The following is a 25,434-nucleotide window of genomic DNA, read 5'->3' on the forward strand; positions in this document are numbered from 1 at the left end:
AGAGCGAAAAAGAGCGAACCGATTGGAAGAGACCCAAAAACCGTTGCGAAGAATGCAGTTCTGCAATCATTGTGCGGCCTATTGCTCTCAAACTTTAAGCTAGTAATAAGATCAGCAAAATAAATAACCGATAAATACTGGAAAGCGCCGATACATACTATGAGAAATTTTTTGAAATAGAAAATACCAAAAAAGTGCGCGGGCACTTAACATTTTTGATGTGGCAAGGCCAAGGCGATGTGTGCATGGGGCTGCCAGACTGTCGGATTTTGGCCATTTCCACTTATCGCACAAAAATATGAAAAATATATATCGATATATTGAACCCAAACATTAGCTCGCCAGCAACATGAGTCAGCAAAAGGTTGAAGGTATATTTTTAGGGTCTAGAGTGTTGATTAGGATGGATCTAGAAGAAAAATTAACAAACAGTATTATTTTCCGCCGTTGTACTCAAGCTCCTCACCTGTTTAAGTAGAATGGGGTTAAGCGGGCTAAGTTCGTTTTTTCGCCGGTATATTGCGGTGGGTCAGACGGTCATATTGCTGCTCATACTTGCCACGCAAAAATAAGTGGGGGGAAATTTTATAAACTTCCCTTCATGGTATGTTAGACAAATCGGTGGATTTTACCTTACATGCGTTTTATTTACTGGGCCTTTTTGGCTGTTGTCCATACCCTCTTTTTCCGCAGCAATTTCCCAGCGGGGAAATTTTATAAACTTCCCCCCATGGTATGTTAGGAAAAGGGTGGATATTACCTTGCATGCGTTGCATTTTCTGAGCCTTTTTACCTATTGTCCATACCCGCTTTTTCTCATCTTATTCCAATGCAAACATAAACAACTGTTTTTTCGTTTTCTCCACCACCTCATTCGTACATTTTTTCTGGCGCCGCGAACAACAAATGGTAGTGACCTTTTCCGTTGATACTTTTGTTGATTTTTAGCGGCGCGTTCTTCGTTCCGTTTCGCGCATAAATAATAATCCTCAAAGAAAAGTAAAGTGCAACTAAATTAATTAATGATTTAAGTACAAAAAAAAACGCGAGAGTCGCGCAAACGAGAAGAGGAAAACCAGTTTTCCCACCGTGCAATGCGCAGAGCCCCAGCGAAAGAAAAACGGGCCCAAAGGAGGTGCTAAAGCAGGAAAAAAAAATCTAGTGAAAAAAAGTTTTATTGTTGTTAACGCACACCAAAACAGGTCTCTCGCGGTATTTGTGGGTGTGTTTGTGTGTTCGTGTCCGTGTGCATTTGTTATTGTTAGTGCAGAGAAGAGGAAGAGTGAAAAGAGGCATAAAAAGGGCGTCGCAGTTTGCAGCAGCAGCCAAAAACTACACACACGAAAGAGGTGTGGAGGAGAGAAAGAGAAAAGAGAGAGAGAGAGTGAAAATAGCGGTAAAGCGTGGGGTAGCTGCAGCGGGCGGTTCAGAGGTGAGTGCGTGCCGAATATTGTTTATAGTTTCTTATTCAAGTGAGCGTTATGTGCATGCATATAGGTATATGTATTCATATATGTGTATATGTGGGCCCCAAACTACAAAGCAAGAACAACTAAAACCACACCCACACATACTGCTATTGTCCGAACAGTGGAAACACACGCACGTACCTGCAGCCCACGTATGCACGGGTGTGTGTGTGTTATGCTTGACCAGGAGCGGGTTTTGGTCCAAGGGTAAAAGCACGTTTTGAATGCCCCCCCCGCAATGAAGGGAGAGGAAAGGCAGAACAAAACAATCAATCATTAGTCTTTCCGCTCCTGGACGTGTTTGTCCAGAGGCGGATTTGGATTTGGGCCATGGTCCATGCAACGGATGGCAGCATGCTTCCTCTTTCAATATTCAATATCGAATGATCGACAGAGGCTTGTTCAGGGGCGCAGCACAATGTTGGTCCCCTATAAGAAAGATGACGGCATAAAACGTATAATCAATCAGCAATTTGGTGGGCAAAGAGGGTAGCAGCCCCATAAGGAGAGTAGAATCGATGCTAATTGGTGATACAGAAGATTATTTATTCCCCCTACCCTCATCGGACTGTGTCCGCTCCTGGCAATTGACACGGATGGCCAAGCTTTCGCTGCTGCTGCTGCAGCGGGTCGACTGCACTTTGATTGCTTTTTGCTCCCCCCCTCTGCATTCCACATCCCCACACCATCTGCATAGCACAATTAAAGTTAATAACAACTTCAATTCAATTCATAATAATAACAGAGAGAAAATGCGTTTTGTGGCATGTTAACAGAAGCAATAAGAAATCAGAGAAAAAAGTCTATGCACACACATAGAGTCTCTCCATCTCTTGCAGTCTCTGCTCTGCCCTCCCTCTCTCCCTCTCTCTCTGCTCATCAACCGCAGTTCCTCTTGAAGAAAAGTTGTCTTTTCTTTTGATTGCTTCTTCTTCCTGTTTTTTTTTTCTGATACCCTGTTGCACAGAGGGAAGACCCATAATCAATACTGCAAATAATAAAACAAAGACATATATTTAGTTTCTATTTATTTCGATGACTTGGAGTGACATTTGTATAAATTTATCAAGCAACATTACGATCGAATGATTGTAATCAACCTGTCTACACAGGGTATTCCATTGTCGACGGGCACTCAACTATAGAGAATATTTTTCCCTATTTTTGTTGTTGGTTGTTCGGCGACAGGCACGGTTGAATCTGCAGCAACAGCAACAACAATTGCAATTGAATTAAATTTAACAGAAATGATAACTGTATGAATGAGTGAGTGAATGAAATGAATTGTCATATTCATCTCTCTCTCTGTTTTCGCTGTTGCCCTCTCCCACTCGCACTTACATGTGTCCGATGGTAGGTTGGGGCTATGGCTATTTTTGGGGAGGAATCTCTGTGCTTAAATTATTTATTTAATTTTGTGTGCAGATCCACCAAGCCTCCCTCTTCCACTCGCTCGCTCTCCCACTAATCTCTGACAACTGATGATATTATTTATGAGGGGGATTGCTATATACTACAGCCATGCATGTATAGAATGTATAGAATATATAACTGAAAAATATATTTTTCATTGAAAAATGCTTGCTCTCTTATGCTAAAATGTTTGTTTAATTTGCCTCGTGCATGGAATAGCCTTCGGCTCTTCTAATTCTCCCTCTCCCTGTCCCTGTCTCTTCACTCTCTTCTGTTGCCCATCGAAAGTTTGTTGCCAACGGCGCCAAAAGCACTTACACACACGGAGCACCCGCACGCACACATTAGCGCACCTCTAGAATTTTTTGGAGAGGGCGAAGACCCAGCCAGCAGGTGACGTCAAAAGAGCGACGGCGGCGGCGGCCAGAGAGTGGGAGAGCGTAAGATTAGCAATTGTTATGCAGATAGAGGGAGAAAGCTAGCTAGCGATTTGGCGGTGGTGTGGGGTGTGGAAAAATGAGAGTCATTCAATCAATCAACAGTTAGCCAATGTTTTAGAATGAAATAAAGCAGAGGAAGGGGAATTTATGCTCGTATGCTTGATGCTTTTAGAATCATAGACAATTTTGAAATGGAAACGAATATTCCCTTCATCAAAGAAATATCTGATAAAGCAAATATTTTCTTGATTTATTAAATATTCTTATAATTCTATAAAATTCCAAGTAAGTGTCATACAGTCGCATAATTCAGTTAAGTAATTGTCATATAGGGCCTTAACTAGGAAATACCCACCAAGGGGGGGCTGTCTGTGCTGTCAATCAGTGAATGATCTTAATTAATTTTCAATCAATAATTTGCCTGCCTCCTCTTTCACTACAAAAATCTTTCCATAAATTACCATTTTGTCATGTGCCCCACTTCCAGTTTCATTTTGATTTTCTGTTTCTCTTTTAGCTTCCGTTTTACTCTCGGAGTTTCGAGTTCCAATCCCCCCCTTTAATCTCTCAAAATACACACCTTATATCGTGCATTATTATGCAATATAATCAGCATAAAATACACGAAAATTATTTGCATATTTAATTAAAGCAAAACCAAAAAAAAATAAAAAAAATTGGGATTTTCGTTTGCGTTTTATTTTGTTCTTGAACTTCTCGAACCTCTCGTTTTTGCATTACGCTTTGTTTTAGTCTTTCCCCCGAATTTCCCTGGCATGTTGTTTTGGGCGTGTGCCCAAAAGAGAAACAGAGAATGCGAGAGGGAGAGAGTGGGAGAGGGGGAGCGGGCAGCACACGTGCTCCTCCTAGCAACAAGAGACCCTCGGCAAAACATTTCATTAAAATATTTTGTGCCATTCAGCTTGTTTTTTTATGGCTTTAGTAGTGGCCCACCGATTAGGTCCTTTTTTGGTCAATATTACTAATTAAATTTTGTGGAATTTTGATGAAGGAAACCCTTTATAAGCCCCCCCTTTTGCGGTACACCCTTTTCATCGTTTAAGAACATTTCCTATCGGATTTTAGATTAGACTCTCTCTGGGCCCGCTAATCTTTCTGTTCAACATTTAATCATCGTAATTCGTTTGATTAGCAAAATTATGACTATTCCTTTATTTGAAACACTTTGAGGGAAGTGCATGCCATATTAAGTAGATTTCTGATGCTATTTCGGTTGGGTACATGCCTTATAAAGCTGCTTTTTCTTTGTATTTTATAGGAAATACGCAGAAGTCTTATTACGAAGTGGAATTTCTTTGAGATTAGAGTTCATTAGCACATACAAAATGTGGCAGTTTTTGAGTGATAATCGAATTCCAGATGATGTCAGGGTTTATAAGAGGATTTATTAGAGCTAATTGGAAAAGTATAGGGAAGTACAAGAGAAGAATAGTAAAGAAAGCGCTTCTGGGGCTAAGTTCTTGGTAAAGTAATTCTTAAGAATAATCTGGTAGCAGTATATATATATTTTTGTTCTTATTTTGGGTTGGTAATCGGTTCCAATGCGAAAATCATCTGGTTCTTATAGAATACCTTTTAAAAACAGCTGTTCTGGTTACGGAACTGGTTCCGGTGCTGAAATTAGTCCCGATTCCCCATGGTTTCCTTATAAAACTTCCTCTAGAATTGCCTTTCCTTTGATTGAATCTTCCTTTCTTTCTATATGTCTGTCTCTGTCTCTTCTCTCACCCACTTCCTGCCTTTTCCCTCCTTATCTCTCTTTTCTCTGCCATATGATGATGTTTACATATCAAATAATAAATTATTGATTGACAGACGACAAGCAGGTCTCTCCTCTTCCCCTTCTTCCTGCCAACAAGCGAAAGGTGAAAGTGAAAACTTTTGTCCCCTCTCTCTTTGTGTTTTTTGTGCAAAAAACAATTTAACAATTTATGTGTAAATTCGTGCACAAACGGAAGTTGTTGAAAACTTTTGCACAACGAACGAACGAACGAATGAATGAACCGCAGGGGGACTCCATGCCAATCCATCCCATCATCAGAGAACTGAACAGTCACAACAATCAACTTTAGTGTTTTGCTGTGTGTTAACTTTTAAGGTCAGTGTCAAATACGTACGTATTTGGTCATCTAATCTAACCCAAGGGGAGGAAGGGGAGGAAGCACTGCTCTGGATCCCCATTTCGCTACAATATGACTCACATTCGCACTGGCAGAGGAGAAACTTCCCTAAAAACAATTTGTAGGAAGAACAAATACATAGAGATGCGGCTTTTTATGGTTTTCAAGTGCTTCAGAAGGGGTTGAGTCACTTTGGGGAAGAGTCATTCTCTAGGAAGAGTAAATGATCTAGATTCTAGATGATGGGACAGTACTCTGTAAAAGTGTATGACTTTAAAAGGAGCCTAAGGAATGTTTATTACTAAAAAAAGGTACTCCTTGGCGGCGGTACTCTTCTTCATATTTTGGAGATTTGTTTTCCTTAACTCGGATTGTAATTATGAACTTATTTGGATGATTTTTGGTAGAAAGACAGATATAAACACTATAGAACCCCATACAAAATTTTAGCATTATATCTTTTAAAATATAGCTTCTGTGGACTGTGGGCTTTATAATCTGATTTGAAAGATTTTTTATATATTAAAATATATTTTTTAATATTCTAAATTCCATATTTTAATAGGAAAAAATAAAAATTAGAGTTGTAATTGAAAAGGTTTTTAAATTTTAAAATTTTTTTCAGAATCTTAATATTAAATTGTATTTTTATGATATTTAAAGTCTGTTTAATAATGGGTGTAGCCAGCTTTATTAGAAATGATTTCGAAAATTCGTAGAAAACCATACAAAGATTCAGCCATAAATCTCTTACAATAAGGGCCGTCAAAGCAGGTGTTTCAGGAGCAGGGGAAATAGCTATAATATATCTAGGAATATCCTGCATATTTACAACATTTTGAAGGGCATTTCAACTGTTCCCAAAGCTCTTTAAAATTCCCTATAAAAGATCCCTATCAACACAATAAGTTATTGTTGAAATCAAAAGCCAATACCTTTTTTGGGTACTACTAAAATGGAAATTCTTTTCAATGCCACAACAGTGGGTGTTTTTTTTTTGTTTGGTTTCTTGTTTTTGGAAGCTGCTGTCCGCCCACGAGAGAGCTCCATTTAATTGCCGGATTTTTTGTTGGGTGCCACATATTTTTCATGCAAATCAAAAGTCAGCTCACTTTTCCTGCTCTTTGTTTTAATTTTAAGTGTGTTGGGAACAATTTAAATTCATCAAGCGAATACACTCATGAATCATGAATCATGCTGGAAGCGGGTGAATAAGGGGGCAGTGGTGGGGGGAGGATGAGGAGGTGTGGCACCTCATGCCTCATGTGCCACACTTCCTTCTACACAACAGAATCTCGTATTCGATGTTGTTCTACCGATTTCCAACTCTTTCTGGCTTCGTAACTCTCGTCTCTTTCTGGCTCTATTTATGTACAACATCTCTATCTCTATCTCCTTCTGGCTTGCTGGGCTTCGATAAACACGTTTTTGTTACCCCCTAGAAGACGGGGTGTGCTGATTTAAAAGAGGGATTTGTAAAGCAAAGAAGGGGAAGTATTTTTTACGAATACTTCAGGCAGTATATATGTACCAAGAAATTATCAAAATCGGAGCTCGAAAACCTATAGTTATACGAAAGAACAGTCGGAAAAATATTTTAATACATGATTCCATAGAAAACACTTTTATTTCTTTAAAATTTAATCAAAAAATTAACAATATCTACCTCGGAAAAACAGTTTAATAAATGATGCCATGGAAAACCCTATTATTTCATTAAAATTGGATCAAAATCGTATCCACATACAATACGATACAATAACTACCCATCGGTATTTCTTATAGGACTTTTCTTGTTAGAAAAACTGTTGGAAAAAGTCTTAAAACCGATCGTTTCTTATGCTTTGATCTATTATAATTCATATTCTTAAGTCTTAACCCTAGAAGCTCGCCCTTACGTCTTCCAGTCTTCAGAACAATGGAGATTTAAGGCTCCCATCAGTTTAAATTATTCCCAAAAAATTCCAATAGGGTATTCCTAATGTCCATCATGTTTTTAGCAGCTTTTTTCCTTTCTGGTTTTGAGGCCTTTTTTTCCTTTGTTTACGCGACAAAAATCATACCAAAATGAGCATAAAATTCGAGTACAAGTACTGTATTTGTATTTGTCTCTATTTGTTATTGTTTTTTTGATTTTATGCCAAGTTTGCTTTTGGTTTTTGCTTTGTTTTTCCTTTTGTTTTGCCATGTTTTCCGGTTCTCATCGACACACTCCTTGGACGCGTTTCGGCGTCTCAGCATTTCATTTGTTGATTTGTTGATGTTTATTTTATTTGTTTTGCATTTTATTTATTCGTGTTATTGTGCTTTTTTTTTTGTGTTTGCTTTCTTGGTATTTGCATTTTAGTCATGCGAGCGATGGGGCGTCTGTATTTGCCTTCCTTTTGTTGTTGTTTTTGGATTTTCTTACGTATTTCATGAGTTGTTTTTTTTTCTTTGCTGTCAATTCATTGAACAACATTCGTTGTAAAAATGTTAAACAGGTTGATTGTATTCTTGATCTCTGATTCAATGATTCACCGAATAATATTCAACAGAAAACTGAATAAAAAGCATGACAGAACACAAATTGTCACCAGAAAAAATCGCATTAAATGCAAATAAATGATTGAAAAATTGTGCAAGAGATATCTCTATCTTTGTTTATTTTTTTTTAAATGATTCGCAGGCTTATTTTTGTAGATATTATTCAAGAGAAGGGAAAATATGGGGGTTCTAGGAAAAGAATAAGGAATATTCTTCTTCAAAAGAAGAAAGACCATTCCCAAGAATATTTGATAGATTTCTTCTTGGAATTGGAACATCTCTCGAATTGCAGAATCATCCCTTAATTTCCTTTAGTTTTAAATCCCAAACTCATCTCGCATTTCCTTATCGACTGGCCTGACATTTTCATCCATTTCCATCATTAATTTCATTTCATTTGGTTTTATTCATTACGAAACATTTAAGCAAAATAATTGCCAAACAAAAACGATGATTGTTTGCACATTATGACGCGTATAATTGCTCAACAAAAAAGTTGAGGCCTGGGGGGGGGGATGGGGGATTATTTGCCACGCCCTTAAGCGTCGCGGTGTCCATTTCGTCATATTTGAGTTTTTTTTTTTTGGGGGGGGGGGGGCAGGCAGACGACCGAACCGGAGGCTTAATTGACTTTTTGGGAGCTCTGCGGGTCAATAACATTTTCTGATTCAGAGGCAGAGATGGGGCACCCAGAGGGCATCGGGCCCCAGAGTTTGAGTGTTTTTATGGTGTCATTTGTCATATGAGAAAGATACATCTTTTGTCAGAGAGAGAGAGAGCTACAAAAACTCCTAATGATTCTGGGAGAACTTTCTTTGTGGCAGAGAAAATGTTTAGAAATTCAAGCACATCTTTGGAGGTCAGAGAAAAGCTCTGAGATGTGGCATTTAGACAAAAATTTGTATCTTTTATTTCCGTCAAATAATTCAAACATAAATCGTATGCTCGAAAACCATTTCAAGAACACACCCATCAGCCCATCATCATAGCAAGAGGCATCCAGCCTTCACCTGGTGCCAGAGGTCAAGGCTGTAGTTCGATAATCTTTTAATTTTATATAAACAAAAAGTGACAAAGTGGCCGCAACACCCACGAAACCACACGGAACCACATGGCCAAAAAGAGCAGCTGCTTGAGCGATGATCTGTCGGAGGAAAACAGAGGAAAAAGCACGCACCACAGCAGACACGAAAAAGTATCTTCTGGGGCAGAGTATCTCTAGAAAGTGGGACAAAGCAATTGCTTTAATAGTTGGACGGAAGAGAGCCACGGAACAACGGAAGAGATACGTAAGTAGAGAAAGACAGAAGGGGAAAAGACTAGTCAGCATTAGATAACTGTCATAAAGGTAATTACTTGTTTGGAGTGGGTTGTATTTATTATTTTTTTGCTGTAAACAAGTATTTCCTTCCCACTCACGTGGTTTTCCTTTGGCGAAGACTAGGCTTTTCTTGGAACATGAATTGGCCATCAAGAGAGAGAGGGCCCGAAGAGTGGGACGCGTTGACGCCTTTCTTATCTAGTGTCCACGCGAGAAACCCACATATCGGACACCTGACATTAATCAGCCTCAGGTGTTGAGTCGGCTAAGCCCACAACAAAAGCCCGAAAGACAGACCAACAGTCGATTCATTGTTTTGTGGCTGACACTTCCGATATATACAAAATTTGAATCACCCTTGAATCATCAGGAAAACGGAGAAAGAAAGAAAACACAGTAGAGAATGTAGGGAAATCTGATATCATTGTTTGCTTGCGAAAACTTGAGCTGATTCATGGATTCCCATATACTGGGTTCTGCAATCGAATCCCATCGTATCTCAAAGTCTCACATTTTTTCTTTGCGGTCAAGCCATAAATCAATAAATAAACAATATACATATTTGTTATTGGAGAACTTTAAAGATTGCGGGTGGGTAAAGATTGCAGAGTTTGTAGATCTTTTGGGATGATTCTAATGAAAGTCTTAGGGACATAATGCTCTAATATTATAATCCTGTCTACCACTGCCTCTTTTCTTTCTTTTTCTCTGTCCTCTTTCTACCCTCTTTTCGATTTTTGGCTCCTTTTTTTCGCTTTTTGGCTCCTTTTTTCGCTTTTTGGCTCCTTTTTTTCTATTCTTCTTCCTATTGGGCCTCTTTTTTTGTCATTTTCTTTTCCTTTAGACTTTTTTTTTCTACTCTTCTTCTCTTATTTTTGCATTTTTTTTTTTTTTGTATTTTCTGCCATTTTTTCCTCCTCTTTTTGCCTTTTATTTTTTGTATTGTTCCGTACAAAATAGCAGATGAATGCAGTTCTTGGGATCATGTTTTAAGGACTAGAGGCAATAGATATAGTACAGGGTATTTACTGGGTATTTAGAGAGTATTCACTAGTTTTCTTTTGAATGAAACCCTAGTAAAATAGGAAATAAAATTACGTAAAAATTTGTTGCATAAAAGGAAACTTAAACTAAGAAAAATAAACCGAATATTTAACAACCAAATCGTTTGCAATTTTATGCCTATCCATACCCCCCCACCCCACTCTTCACTCTTCTACCATGACTTTATTACTTTTCTTCTTTTTCATATCTTTAAAAAACATTACATATATGTAGTACTGTGTGTGTTTATCATAAAAATATGTTCATTAGGCGCCTCATTATCTGGCGCTACCTGAGGATAAATATTGCCAAAACGCTGGAAATCGTTGCCTGGAAACATCTATGGTCTGTGTTTACCTACGGTTTATGGTACGGCGTCTCTCCCGGGAAAAACGCAAATTCATTTAGGCGGTAATTAAAGATGGAAAGAGCAAGAGAGAGATAGAAAGAAAGAGAGAGCGAATGTATCATAAATCAAATTTTTATCTTTGTGTTTTATGGTTTGCTGATTCATTTGGAGAGATTCATTTCTTACCCTGGAGATTGGAGAGTATTGCCTACTCATGCTAATATACATAAGTCTGGGCAACATTCCTTGAAGTCGAAGCAGCATGTGTCTTGATTTCCTTGGAGACATTGTTAACTGTGGAGTTCGGAGATGTCTAAGCAACATGCTTCCTTCTTTTTTGCTGCCAGCTCCTAGCATCATCCTTGGGCACATTCTAAAGTTGGGAACATGTCTTTAGGTCTTAGGAACATGTTTCCTGTGGTGGCTGGAGTTTTTACCTGTTGAAATTTGAGACTAGGACTTGAGCAAGAGCTTTAAAGCACTGGTTTTGAGTCTTATGAGTCTTAAGAACATGTTGGAACACCCACAGCAGCATCTTTGGGGCTTTTACTTAAGTATATTCAGAGATTTGTATTTTAACAAGTTTTATAAACACTCTTTCCTAGATTGTTTAAAGTTCTTTGGTACATGTTGATATACACTTGTACATGCAAAATGCAAATGTTTTCCTACATCTATCGTTATCTTATCTAGAGTTTACCTTTAGTTTACTCAAGTGTAACCTGTAACCCACTAATTATAAAAGATAACGAAGGAACAAATGAAAGAACGAAAAAATGCCCTCACTTGCACTCGGAATTTGTACATATTCGTATTCGTATCGTATCTTCTTCCTATATGCCACATTCCAATCGAATAGATACTTGAACCGCACCTGTGACTGATTGATTGATAAGTGAGATTTGTTTGTAATTAAAATACCATTGCAAAATGTTGATATCTTTGGGGTTGAATGCGGTGCAAAAAGAGAAATAGATCTGACGATGGCGAGGGTATACATAGGGTATTGTATTTTGCATATCGAACAGCAGATTAGATTATATGTCTGAAAATAGGGGATAGGGGGAAAATGGTTTCCTTGCGAGGGTAGAAGGTTTATTTATATTTATTTATATTAATTTCTTTTTATTAAAAATTATTTTTTTAATTGATTTTTGTGTGTGTTTTATTTATAAATTTGGTATTTATATTTTATTCATGTTCATTTCTTTTTATTTATAATTTTTTTATTCATATTTTTTTTATTTATTTTCACTAATTTCTTTTTATTTATATTTGTTTCTTTTTTTTATAATTGTTATTTTTTTAAAATTTAGTTTAATTTCTTTTTATTTAAAAATTTTATATTTATATTTTGTTTTATTTCTTTTTATTTATAAATTTTTTATTTATATTTGTTTCTTTTTATTTACATACATTTATTTTTTTATTTTCATTTTTTTTTTTTCATTTATTTTTTTTTATTAAAATTTGTTTATTATTGTTATTTTATTTATTTAGTATTTATTTATTAATTATTTTAATATTTTTATTAACAATTATCTAATAAGGATATATTAAAATATTAACAAAAAGAAAAACATTTATCTAAAATGTAACGATTGAAAGATATTGGTAAATATTACCGTCAATCATTGTAAGGGATATTTCATAGTAGTGGAGGGGGTTTTATGGTTCCCTGTAGTTTCTCTTTGCATTTGCCAACGTTTTCCTTATATTTTTTTTAGCCATATACTAGTACCGTAGCTAATACCTTTTTTTCTGGGTTGTAATATCGTTTTTCTTAGGTTTTCCTTTGGCTTTTTTTCTGTGGTTTGTGCTTCTGGCTGTCGTTTCGTTGCGGTTTGCTGTCTGGCTGTAGTCGATTATGACAGCTTTTCGCTGCTCTTCGAGTGCGCTCAGCGCTTATCTCTGAAAATGGAAACAAATGAAATGTTGCGCAACTTTTTCGTTTGTATTTTTTTTTTTCGCGTCGCGCCATGAATCACAATGAACGATGATATTTACCCTCCCCTTTCGTACTTGACACCAGGTGCACTACCTCCCTCTCTCTTCGCCTATCTCTTGCTGTTTCGCACTCTGTTGTCACATCCATGCCTCCCTCCCGGTCTTTGCCGCTGTTCCACCCTCACCCTCTCTGCCCCACGCTCCTCTCTCTGCCCCACTCTCCTCTCTCTGCCCCTCTCTCGTTGCAAATGAGAACAAAGTTGTCAGAGAGACCCCAATAAAGTGCTGCCTCTGTCTCTCTGCGACATTTTGCAGGCAGCTATCACTCCTCCGCCTTCGGCCCCTCCGCCGGCTCCTCTACCTTTTCGTTACAGCAAAAACAACAATCGCTCTTTTTTTAACAACAATTTAAACACCTGCAACAATAAACCGCAAGGCAGAAACAAGCGCTGTAGCAACACAAGCAACAAATTTTGACAAGAAATTAAGGTTAACTCTTGTGGTAGCCGAAGCTTTAGATACCCTTTAAAGATAAATTTTTAAAGGAATAAAAGGCATTAGATACCCTCTGGGAACTCCGGGAACCCTCTAGATCCGCTTTCTTTTGAAGGAAAAAAGCAGTGGATAACCTATGAGAATTCTTAAAATAAAATGAGCCTAGATCACTCTTCAAAGATTGATTTCTTCCAAGAAAAGAGCCATTAGATAAGCCTAAAAACCGTTTGGGAATGGAAGAAAGATAGCCTTCAAAAATGTGATTCAGAATAGAAGAAAATTACTCTTTAAAGATCGATTTTAATGAACGAAAAATCCCTTTAAAGATCTATGGGAAGCCCAAGAAAGATATCTTTAAAGGTTTATTGGGGAATAGAAGAAAGACACCCTTTAAAGATCGCTTTGGTACTGGAAGAAGAATACCCTTTAAGATTGAGATTGAAAACCAATGAAGGAAACCCTTTAAAAATAGATTGAAATTTAAAAAGATAAACTTTAAACAAGATACATACAGAGCCTTTAGAACCCCCTTAATGCCCTCGCTTTAGTGGGGTCGGCGGGGTTAAAGTGCATTTGGCCCCACACATCATGCGCCTGTTGTTAAAATACTGAGGTAATACTCGTAATCGCACGAATAATGCCCCCACCCCCCACCCCCCTCCCCCCACACCGTAAAAAACATTCAAAAATCTTTACACTTTGCTTGTGTTTTCTTTTTCGCTTTTATTGTTTTTGTTGTGTGTTTTTATTGTTATTTTGTTAAGAAAACTTTGCAAAGTTTTCATTTTTCCCGCCATCAACAAAGCGCAAGTTCAATGGATGTTCCAAAGCAAACCGAGACAATCCAAGCCAAGCCACGCCAAGCCCTGACCTGGCCAACAGTTATGCTGTTGGTTTTGGCTCGTTTTGTATCTCTGAAGTACGTATTTCTTACATAAGCCATGAAGCGAATGAACGGGGGAGAACAGGGAGGAAAGGTGTAAAGAGAGTGGAGAGGGAGTGACGGTAAAGTGGAGGGAATGCTATGAAAAGGGTAATACAATGAGGGAAATTGAAAGAAGGGAACTTAAGATAGATAGATGGGTAGTTAGAGAATTAATTTAGATTGCTAGAGAATAATGGAATCGAAGGGGAACATTTTTAAAGAAAATTAGGGAAATTTCGTTAAAAATTCTATGAAATATTTACTAGAAATTAAATGAGCGAAATTTTGAGAAGATTTTTGATAGATAGATAGATAGATTGATGTCCAGTAAAAGAGAAAGATTTTATAGAAGATTTAGGGAAGTTTTCTTTAAACGATTCAGAGGGAGTTCTTAAAGAAAAAAGAGACGACAATTGTGTGGAAGAATTAAGGTTTTAGATCTACAGGGAATATAGAATGTGCGGCAAACCTTGGAGTTTAGACTTTTGATGGATAGAAAAAGAATTCTAGTGACTGATTACTCGTAGATTGATATTATGACAAAACTATTACCCCCTTTGGACAAAAGATACTTCCATCGTAAAGATACTTCGATTGTCGAAGGTAATCCCTAGATTGTGGCCCTACCAAATTTATAATCCTTATAATGATAATGATCAAAAAGTACTAAAGAAAAAGTGGTATTTCCCATAAATTCAGCCTTGAAATAATTACATTTCCGTGCATGACATGATTTCAGAATGTAATTGGTAAATGTATGATAATTATTCCTCTAGATTTCCAAAGATAAGTTCGTCTGGAATGCCCCAGAGTTAAGATCGTTTTGAATTCTTGAGTCTTGAACTCAATTAAAACTGGGAGACGTAGACCCAGAAGCGTCTGGGCTCATGAGATCATTCGAAATTCAAATGCAAATCGACTCCAGAGAGACAGGCGAGTGCCTCTAGCATATGTTGTGTTTTGTCGTCTATAAAAAGCATTTCCACACACAGCCATATTATTGCTAATGATAGAATTACGACTTATGGGCGAAGATGGAAGAAGCAGGCGAGCTGGAGGAGGAATGAGAGTGGGAGGAAGGGCAGTGGGTGGCGGGAGTGGGTGGTGGGTATATAATGGGCACCCAATGGAAATGCAAAATGAGACTGTAATTATTTGCTGACTGAATGACAGTCTGGGGCTGTCTGTCGCTGTCTGTTGCTCAGACTTATAATTTAATGCGGTTCTTTATATTTATAATCCAAGCGTGGTGACCTTCACAGATGATAACCAGCCGGCGGGGCTGCACTAATGGAGCCGATGCATGGGAGTCTCCAATGGGAGGTATTCCATGAAAGGTGGATGGTGGTCTTTGATGGGAGTTCGGTGAAAGGAAGGCCCTGCTCAAAGGTCGAAGGTGAGAGGAAGGCATGGCCACATGTTGCATGGCCCGTAAAAGACTATCTTTGTATCTGTTGTCGTGCCGGGCAACGTTGCCGCATTTCATTCACTGAGTCATTCGGTAAATTGTTTTCTTTTGTGCATAATTGAGGTCGGGGTCTATTCTGTTCTATCTTTTGATAAATTATCTCCCTCTGTCTCTCTCTCTCTCTCTCTGGACTTTGAGCTCCACTACTCTTATGGGCGACAAATGCGGAAGTGCACTTGATATTGTGGATCCGTGAGATGGGGAATAGACTAGTGATAACAGACGACCCCCATTTATGCTGATAGTGCTTACGTATGTATATGTAGAGCTGACGATGACGAAGTGAGCTTTTTTCAGAGCTGCTTATCACGAGACTTTTGCGACTTGAAAGTGGAGATCTTCATATAGCGAAATCCGAACCCAAAACAGAGATAAGTCTACAAAGAGAGAGGGAGAGAGGGAGGGAGGGAGACAAAGTTTAGCTCGTGCCGATGTCAATGACCCTGAAAAACAGCTTTTGTTTAAATGCACCTTGCACCACAATTATTTCTGATGTATTTCTGTGAATGCCCTCTAATTAAATTAAAAAGGGTGGTTTAGTCTTTAAAAAAATGTAATTAATTTTTAATTTATTTTTAAACTTAAGAGCAACACCTTTTAGAGCCACATTTAAATCAGATGTATTTTAAATTCAATTAAAATTTGATTAAAATATATGTACCTCTTTTTTTTTGCCTACAAAAGGGTATTTCTTTTATTTTCTATTTAATTTTCCATTTATTTTTAAATTTGAGAGCAACACCTTTTAGATCAGATTTATTTTATTTTTATTAAAACTTAATTTAAATATATACATTTGTATTATTTTTTTGCCTACAAAAGGGTATTTCCTTAATTTTAATTTCCTATTTAATTTTCAATTTATTTTTAAGCTTGACAGCAAAACCTTTTAGAGCCACATTTAGATGAGATTTATTTTATTTTAAATTAACATTTTATTTAAAAATAGCATATATTATTTTGATTAAATTAATTTTTATTTGGCCTACAAAAGGGTATTTCTTTAGTCTTTATGCCTGGGTTTTGTTATTTTGTTTTCTTTTGTTTTTGTTTAAATATCACTCCACGAAGCAGGAGAAGTATTCAGAGAAGAAAGCGATTGAGACGAAAACAAAATACACAAAAACAACAACAAAAAAGAAGGTTACAAAATAAACGTTGATTAAAATTCCGGACAAACAAAAAACCGAAACGAAATGAGACGAAACGAAAGCCCGAAGAAAGGGGAACAAAGAAAAATGATTATGCTGGGGAGAAAGAGTAAGCGAAAAAAAGAGCACAGTATTCCCCTCCCCACCCCTTGCTCTGCTTATCTCTACCCCTTGCGCACTCTTCCTCTCTCTCTCCGTTATCCTTCTTCCTCTTTCTTTGGCCTTCCTCTCTGCTTATCTGCGCTTTCCCCCCTGCTTATCTACGCTTCCCCCTCTTTATCTGCTGTGTGCTGCGGCGCAGTCAAGTGCAGATGAGCATTTGGGTTGAAAGCGCACTGGCCTGGGCGGTGGGGAGGGGGGCGAGGAGCAAGCAGCGGCGGCGACGCACGACAGGCAAAGTCCATCTTTATTGGAGATGGGAGCGTGACTATCGGTGGATTTTGAAGAACGAAGCGATCGACTGCATTGCATTTTGGTGTAAAATCGAATCATTGAAGAGCAGTTTGGGATCTTAGATCGATCAAATCGGTATACCCTATGGGATGATCAGTTTTAGTGGCACATTTTGGTACCCCTTTTTATGTTGTTCTCTTGCTGATAAGGCTTTTATATTTAGTAAGGCAAAAGTCTGGGAGGGAGTAAAGATACTCTTCCTAGATCCATAGAATATTCCATATTCCATCCTCTATCAGGTTTTCTTTATATGGTAAATGTTTAGTGCTATTTTCCAGTGCTGATGGGACTGATCACGCAGGCCCATGGCTACCATCTCTAAGTATTATCTCTTTCTCTCTCTGCCGCTTGGAACGGAATGGAATGGGCTTACAAGGCATACAATTACAGTACTGTTAAAGAGCCCCTCTCTCTCTCTCTCTCTCCCTATCTCTTTGTATGCGTATGCTTATGCGATTGCCTGTCTGTGAGCTTCAAGGGATTTACCAAACGGAAAATTACCCGAAAAAAATGTAAACGAAAGTGAAAAGAAACGAGGAGGAGGGGGGGGGGCAGGCAGGGCGGGGAATTTGGTGTGGATGTTCCTCTCTCAATTGATTTTCTCAACTAAAGTTACAATGGGGTAGGTCTCCGGTCTCTTCGGTATGCAAATGGGTGTGAAAGTGAAAGATAAAGTCGCATTAAAGCTGATTAGTGCTTGAGGCATTCTTCAGCATCGTGCGAGTACTTCTTCAACAAAGATTAACTGAGGATTAACTTTTGAAAGGGGATTACATTAAATGGAACTGGAGGTATTTTCTGCTAAAATATGAGCTTTTTTTTGTTGGAAATTTGAGAAGGGGTTTGGGATTAGTTGGGGTTTAGTGAAAGAGCATACAATACCTTTATCCAGATGTTGAATGCGCCGGTTACTCGTCTTCGTCCCAGAATTCTACAATGTAGGAGCTTTCGGTCTACAAATTTGCACCAACAAATTTTACAGTCCTTGGCGATGCACAAAAGTCGGTACCCTCTCACAAGCGAATGATTCAAAACGGAATGCCCAATAGTACAACAAACAAATTGTATGTCTTGTGTATGACTAAGGCCAAGAAAGGGATTATATACTGTACATATTGAGTACATTAGATACATGCCATGACATGTTCATGACAGAACAAAGCGTTTACCATCTCCTAACTATTAGTTTTCTGAAAAGGGCTACGATCGGTTGATTATTGTAGCCAGAATTAAGATTTGGTTTGGAAATTCCTACATTTCCTAAGTCGTTTCCTAGTAAACATTTTCAAGAACCGGAACATGTACGGAACCCTCCGTACAGCACTCTAATTGCTGCCCCTCCTCCCCCGTTGACGCCCAGAGGTGTTACATCGCTGAAGGCGGCGCGGCGTTGGTTTATTAATAACACAATTTTGTGTCTGTATAATGTTTGTATAAATGTTTATAGTCGGGTAAACAATTGTTATCATTGTGTGCCACAAGCCTGATGATGATGTGTCCTCCACCTCTGACTCCGACTGCCTCTCCCCTGGCTGTCTCTCCTGTCTGGTCCCCTGACTGTCTGCACCTCTGACTGCTATAAAACATCCATTGGCATGCCGCTCAGGGCACTTGAGTTCTACAAAATTCGTATGTACAGCAGTCGGAGGAGGCCACATAATCGATCTATATAAGGTGTTCTCCCGTTCTGATACTATGGCGGCTACTGGGCATACAGAGAGAGAGAGAGAGAGAGAGAGATTGTTTGTACCATTATCTCTAATAAATTGACACCATATCAGGTTTATAAAAAAAACTTATACGAACATGCACTGAACGACAAGGGGGGTAATATAAACAAATTTTGGTACCCAAAAAAAATGTTGAATCTGATTGATTGATTTTGTATGAAAAAGTCTTCTTTTGAGTGTAGGATTGTATAAAAAATTATCCAAAAAAACTATATATTTGTATGCTTTTCAAGAAAACTATATTTTGATCGATTTCGGGATGGTTTTTACCATCAAACTTCTAAAATAAGGAAGAAAGAATCACTATTAGAATCGAATAATCCCAGATCTACCTACTTTTATCGCCTTCTTTTAGAAAAATCTAGAAAAAACATACTCTCATCCATTTTAGATTATTCCTACACGGAAATATCTTTAAATGTTTTCCTTTTCTTCAGTGTATAAACCAGAAACACCTTTAAATGTTCCTTTTTTTCTTCAGTGTATAATTCCAAACATTCCTCTATATTGAATCCCAAAAACACTTGAATTTATGGCTTTTGGTGGCTTCTTGTATTTACAAGAAAATATTTGGAATATTTTACACCATATAATCAGATGGTTTTCATCATCGAACACCCGCTAAACAATGCCAAAAATGTATATAATTTTTGCATAATTAAACGTGCTCCAGTTTTCGTATTATTCGTATTTCACTTATTTATAGCTGTGATTGTGGATTGTGGATTGGATTATCAGTTAAATGCTTGGAGAGTTGAATCACCTTTGGACTTTGTGTTCCGTAGCCTAGAAATACATATAACAAATGATTGGAATATTATAATTAATTCTTTGCCTTGGGTTTTCTTTTCTTCGTAGAGTGTGACTGATCTCCCATTGAATGGCAACAAGATGCAATAATGGACTCAACGCCTAATGCGGTGCCAAGTCGGGATCTCTTAACATTACAGCCACTGCGTCCAACACGGGGCTCGAGTACGAATCTACGCGCCAGTCGCAGTCCATCCGCCAGTCGCAGCACCGCAGAACAAAGTAAATTATTAATTAAGGAACCATCTATCTGTCTATCTTTAGGGAGGAGTAGTACCCTTCCATCCTCTATGTATCTGTCCATCTTTAGGGAGAAGTAGTACGCTTCCATCCTCTATGTATCTGTCCATCTTTAGGGTGGAGTAGTACCCTATCTCCTTTGCTTTTCGCAGCCTCATAATCGCTTTGATTGGCGCGTGTCTTAATGCTGTAGCTTCCTCTTTCCTTCATCATCTTATCGTCTGGGTCTCACTCGTTTAATGGGTATTCATGATTAGGTCTGGGGCTTTCAATCTTGTTTCTAACTAGGGAATAATGTTGTTATCAGTGGGATGCTGCTGCTGATTCAATTAGTATTTCCGGCTATTAAGTCTGCAGTCAGCGAGGAGGGGAAAAAGATAGAAAACTGTCTGCTTAAAGAAGATGCAAATATGGGATTCTGAATGAAATTTAAGATTAAAGATGGAGCTTGAATGCGGGTTTTTAATGGTTAAAGAAAAGATACGAGTGCATATCAAAGATGCCTTTTAAATGGCTTACAATACTCTACTGTTATGTGGTATATAACATTACTTTAGTGTTTTATTTATTAAAAGATACTTAAACGTTTTTAAAAAGAAGCTTTGTGAATAATAACGCTTAAGATGACAAAGTTAGGCTGTGATTCACATATTAATCAAGTTTAAGTGAATTATTCTGCCGTTACCGATACTTAAATATTTATATGTGTACCAATACCAAAGAAGAAACCTCTAAATACCTTTTTATAAAGATTAAAACGCATCCCATATCAATTATAGCAATGGGCTTTTAGTCAGGGGGGGCGGAAAAAACAAAGCAAACAAACAGCTTTCCCCTCCACAAATTGTTCTTTTTTTGGGGCATATGTGATGCTCTCAATTTATGCTCCAGATATCAATGATGACTCATCTGCAAAGCAACCCCCAGGCACCCATCTACCCTCCCTTAGAAATCGCCCAGCCCAGTGCTTCTGAGTATTGCAGCAGTCAGCTTTCCACAGGGCCACATTTTTGCAAACCCACAAAATTGTAGCCTGCTTTTGTGCGCTTAAGATAATTATTGAAAAAGTAAAGCCTGCTTTTGTGTGCTTGCAATTATCATTGATTGTTGATTGCGGATTGTTTATTACTTATGTATATTTTGTATATATTTTGTCTCTAACCATTTGTTTTCCTATTTTACTTTTCACACACATTTACATATATTTTCTTTGTTTTTTCTCTCTTCCTTTATTTACCTTTTCTTCAGCTTTTGTAACCGTTTGAATGTCAATTGTGCTGTAGCCTACATACCCACACACACACACACAAGCCACAACAAAAAAGAATCTCGAATTTCCATCGCAATAAATCATTAATAAATGTAGGTATATAATCATTTCAGATCTAGTATTAGCTTTATGTTAAATCATACATTAAATACATTTCGATATTTCATTAGTAAATCGTATTTTTAAAATGCAATAATTTTTGTACAGCGGAATACTATAAATACGATATTTCGTTACTAAATCGATTAAATCTATATTTTGTTAATTTTGTTTCATTAAAATTAATAGTTTTTCTTGTATTTTCCCTTTTGCTATTCCCAATTATCGAGTGTTCATTGTGCCTGCCTTTTCTTGTTTGTTTTTGTTGAATTCTTTGGCATGCACGCGATTAAAAACGCTATTAAAACGCTTGGCGCTGTTCTCTTCCTCTCTCTATTTGTCTTCTTTTTCTACTATCCGGCTTATGCTCTCTCTCGCCCGCGCGCAGACCATGCGGACGGGTCTCAGTGTCAATCATTCATGTAGGTGAAGACATAACTCACTGGAAAAGCACACGCACACAGCCCTCGGCCGAGCCATCAACACTCTCCTCTCTGCCCATCACTCACACTCGCTTCCCTGCCCAATACAACCATTACTCACACAATCACTCACCCTCTCCCGCTCTCACATCACATAACGCTTCATACTCATACACTATTTCTCTCACTCATACGCTCTCTCTTTCCTCTCTCTCTCTCTCTCTCTCTTTGTCTCGCACACAGCATTCACCAACAGCAGCACTTGCACTTGCACTTGCACACTCTCTCTAACACCCGCCCTGCAACCCACCACCCACCACCGCCCTCTCATTTACACACTCACACAGCGGATGACACTGCTTTCATTTTAAGCCGGTGCCTATGTGCATGCAACACATTTTTCCCAGCTGCGGCGAGCCTCGCGCGATCTTATCATTCTTTTTTTTTTCATGTGGAAAATTTGTATTTTATTGTAAACAAGTTTACTGCTACCTTTTGTGCCAACTTAATCTAGTTTTACATGATCTTATCATTCACAAAAGAACAGTCAGAAATAGGAATATAAATAGAAATAGAAAAATAGCAATAACCCCATCACTCGTACCGTTTTTTCTATGCGCCACAATTTACCAGTGTCCAGGGAGCGGGCCAGCGAGGCAGCGGCAGCCACACAAACAGCAGCGGCAGCGTCAGGAGGTGCATCAGCAGCAGCAGCAGGAGCATCGACATCTGGAGGACCAGCAGCAGCAGCAGCCACAACGACTACGACAGCAGCAGCAGCGACCAGCGCTTCCGGTCCCGCTTCGGGGAACACCAATAGCAATTCTTCGGCCTCCTCCAGCACAGTGGCAGCTGCACAGGCGGCTGTCTACAGCGGCGGCAACACGGTGACCGGCAGTCTGGGCAGCGGTGGGGTGGCGGCACGTGGCTTCCGAAGCCAGAGCCCCACCCACCGGCGAAGGAGTCGCGAGAGGCAGCGTCGGACCCATGGCTCGGATCAGGGCGGCCTCCTGGCCTACAGCGGCCTTGTGGGCGTCAATGATATGAATGATTTTGGAGGTGTGGTGGGCGGAGGAACCCAGGGAGGCGGCGGTGGCGGGAGTGCTGGCACAGGCAGTGGGCTAGACGACTCTCGATTGTCCGGCAACGAGGACTACTATTCATCATTCGTGTCGGATGAGTTTGACAGCAAAAGACCGCGGAGATGCACCCACGAGAGGAGCTCCAGTGTCCAGGCCATCGATCGTTTGAACACGAAAATCCAATGCACCAAGGAGTCAATACGACAAGAGCAAACTGCCAGAGATGGTGAGAGAGAGAGAGGGAGTCCATAAAGGCACAGAAAGCTTATATAGTATCTATTTCCTTTCAGATAACGTCAATGAATATCTAAAGCTAGCAGCCAGCGCCGACAAACAGCAGCTGCAGCGCATCAAGGTACGAGTCCCGCCAGTCTCTTGGAGGAAAGTCCCCCCCCATTAATTTACCCTTCTTTCTCCACAGGCTGTCTTCGAAAAGAAGAACCAAAAGAGCGCACACAGCATCTCGCAGCTGCAGAAGAAGCTCGATAACTATACGAAACGAGCCAAGGATCTGCAGAATCATCAATACCAGACCAAGAGCCAGCACCGACAGCCGCGCGAGGTCCTGCGCGATGTGGGCCAGGGTCTGAGGAACGTGGGTGGCAACATACGCGACGGCATCACCGGGTTCTCTGGCTCTGTGATGTCCAAGCCGCGAGAGTTTGCCCATCTCATCAAGAACAAGTTTGGCAGCGCCGACAACATCAATCAGATGAGCGATGCCGAGCTGCAGGGCATGCAGGCGGCCAATGCCGCCGATGTACTGGCAGCCAACGAAAGACTGCAGCAGCAGGTGCCAGGTGCAGGAACCTCCACAGGATCGGGTGGCGGCGGACACAATAATAATACGGGAACCGGCAGCGGCACAGGGAAATTCAACAGCGACAATGGCAGTGATTGCAGCAGCGTGACGAGTGAGAGTATACCAGCGGGGTAAGCATATGGCTAGGGGGGATAGGATCCCTTTGCAACAGGGAGTACTTAACGAGGGTTCTCTTTCGTTGTTGCAGCTCTGGCAAGAGCCAATCTGGTGCCAGCCAATATCACATAGTCCTCAAGACACTCCTCACAGAGCTGGCCGAACGCAAGGCAGAGAATGAGAAGCTCAAGGAGCGCATGGAAAGGCTAGAGGTACGCGCCCTCTTTTCCCTCTCTGGACTTACATTAATTCTCTATCCGTCCACAGACAAGCCAAAAGGAATTTAATAACCTGACAGCCACACTCGAAAGTGAACGATATCGTGCCGAGGGACTCGAAGAGCAAATCAATGACTTGACGGAATTACATCAGGTTTGTAGGACACGAGACGGTGCCTTTCCTTTCCCCTTTTGGCACGGTTCCAAAAATAAATATGGCCCTTTGTTTTATCCTTTTGCAGAATGAAATTGAGAATCTAAAGCAAACGATTGCCGACATGGAGGAGAAAGTACAATACCAAAGCGATGAAAGACTACGTGATGTCAACGAAGTGCTTGAGAATTGTCAAACGAGGGTAAGCCAGCCTAGAGCAAAAGGAGAACAGACTCATATTCACATTCATATTCATGTAATCCCTCTCGCAGATATCCAAAATGGAGCACATGTCACAGCAACAATATGTCACCGTTGAGGGCATTGATAACTCGAATGCCAGGGCCTTGGTTGTGAAACTCATCAATGTGGTATTAACGGTATTACAGGTGGTACTCCTACTAGTGGCCACAGCAGCGGGCATTATAATGCCATTTCTTAAAACAAGGTATGGGTTTCTCCAGTAAAGAACTTGAAGGTGGAAAACTAATTGCAATTTTGTTGGTTATAGGGTACGCGTTTTGACCACATTTCTATCGATTTTCTTTGTCATCTTTGTGATACGTCAATGGCCCGATGTGCAGGATATTGGTTCCGGTCTGGTGCGGCATCTCAAGCAATCGCTTGTGGTCAAGTGAAGCGGAATTCCCATGCAACCCATAAAACATTATGTTTCTTTAGTTATAAGTTCTTAAACGTGCTGCGTATTCTGTCTTTTTTTTTGTACATAGCTTTGTCGACATTTTTAAAATTGAAAATTGTATCAATTATCCCACAATTATCACAATCACATACACACTCACATGAAATCTGTACAAATCATACATTATATATCCCATATATATCATCAGATCAGATCGGACATCTCCCCTACACTCTCTCTAGAAAAATTGTAATAATATCTTCGAAAAGTGCTGATTACTCAACCTAAAATCTGAATGGAATGAATGAAGAATATACATGCTGTTTAATGTATACTCCTACGATATGTGTAATTATATAAACTATATATGCTATAAAATAACTCTTATATTATATAAAGTGAAAAACGTTTGTAAAAATCCCGAGAATTACTTTGTATTTATTTATCCCTCACACCCACAACCCAACCACAAAATGTACGTAAATGGTGGCCTAAAAAAACACATCTATATATGGCATATACATAGATATATACCAATTTCCAATATATATATATATCCTACACGTACATTCGGGACAGCAGCTGCAGTGCTTCCCAGGCCCTTGGATTGGATCAACACCAAACACACAGAAAATACAATGAATCCTCCTTCTACACAAAAAAGGCCGACTATAATTAAAGTTGAAAGAACATGCGTAAGAATCC

General features: G+C 39.1%; 1 protein-coding gene across 1 annotated transcript; it reads left to right on the forward strand.

Annotated features, from left to right (window-relative positions):
* The first annotated feature begins 862 nt into the window (after positions 1-862).
* Positions 863-25,156, forward strand: LOC108156445 (transmembrane and coiled-coil domains protein 2). Its single transcript, XM_017287903.2, has 10 exons — positions 863-1,432; positions 19,731-19,904; positions 22,347-23,021; positions 23,086-23,150; positions 23,217-23,728; positions 23,806-23,926; positions 23,982-24,086; positions 24,175-24,288; positions 24,359-24,534; positions 24,598-25,156. Exons 2-10 carry the CDS (start codon positions 19,772-19,774, stop codon positions 24,722-24,724), a joined length of 2,028 nt encoding a protein of 675 aa, XP_017143392.1. The 5' UTR covers positions 863-1,432; positions 19,731-19,771; the 3' UTR covers positions 24,725-25,156.
* The last annotated feature ends 278 nt before the right edge of the window (positions 25,157-25,434 follow it).

This window comes from Drosophila miranda, chromosome 2 (genome assembly GCF_003369915.1).
Source record: "Drosophila miranda strain MSH22 chromosome 2, D.miranda_PacBio2.1, whole genome shotgun sequence".
In the NCBI taxonomy this organism is placed as follows: domain Eukaryota; kingdom Metazoa; phylum Arthropoda; class Insecta; order Diptera; family Drosophilidae; genus Drosophila; species Drosophila miranda.

Coding starts and splice junctions, on each gene's coding strand:
- LOC108156445 (XM_017287903.2), top strand. CDS start 19,772: ATGGACTCAACGCCTAATGCGGTGCCAAGTCGGGATCTCTTAACATTA. Junction 23,927..23,981: donor AGCGCATGGAAAGGCTAGAG/GTACGCGCCCTC, acceptor ATCCGTCCACAG/ACAAGCCAAAAGGAATTTAA. Junction 24,087..24,174: donor ACTTGACGGAATTACATCAG/GTTTGTAGGACA, acceptor ATCCTTTTGCAG/AATGAAATTGAGAATCTAAA.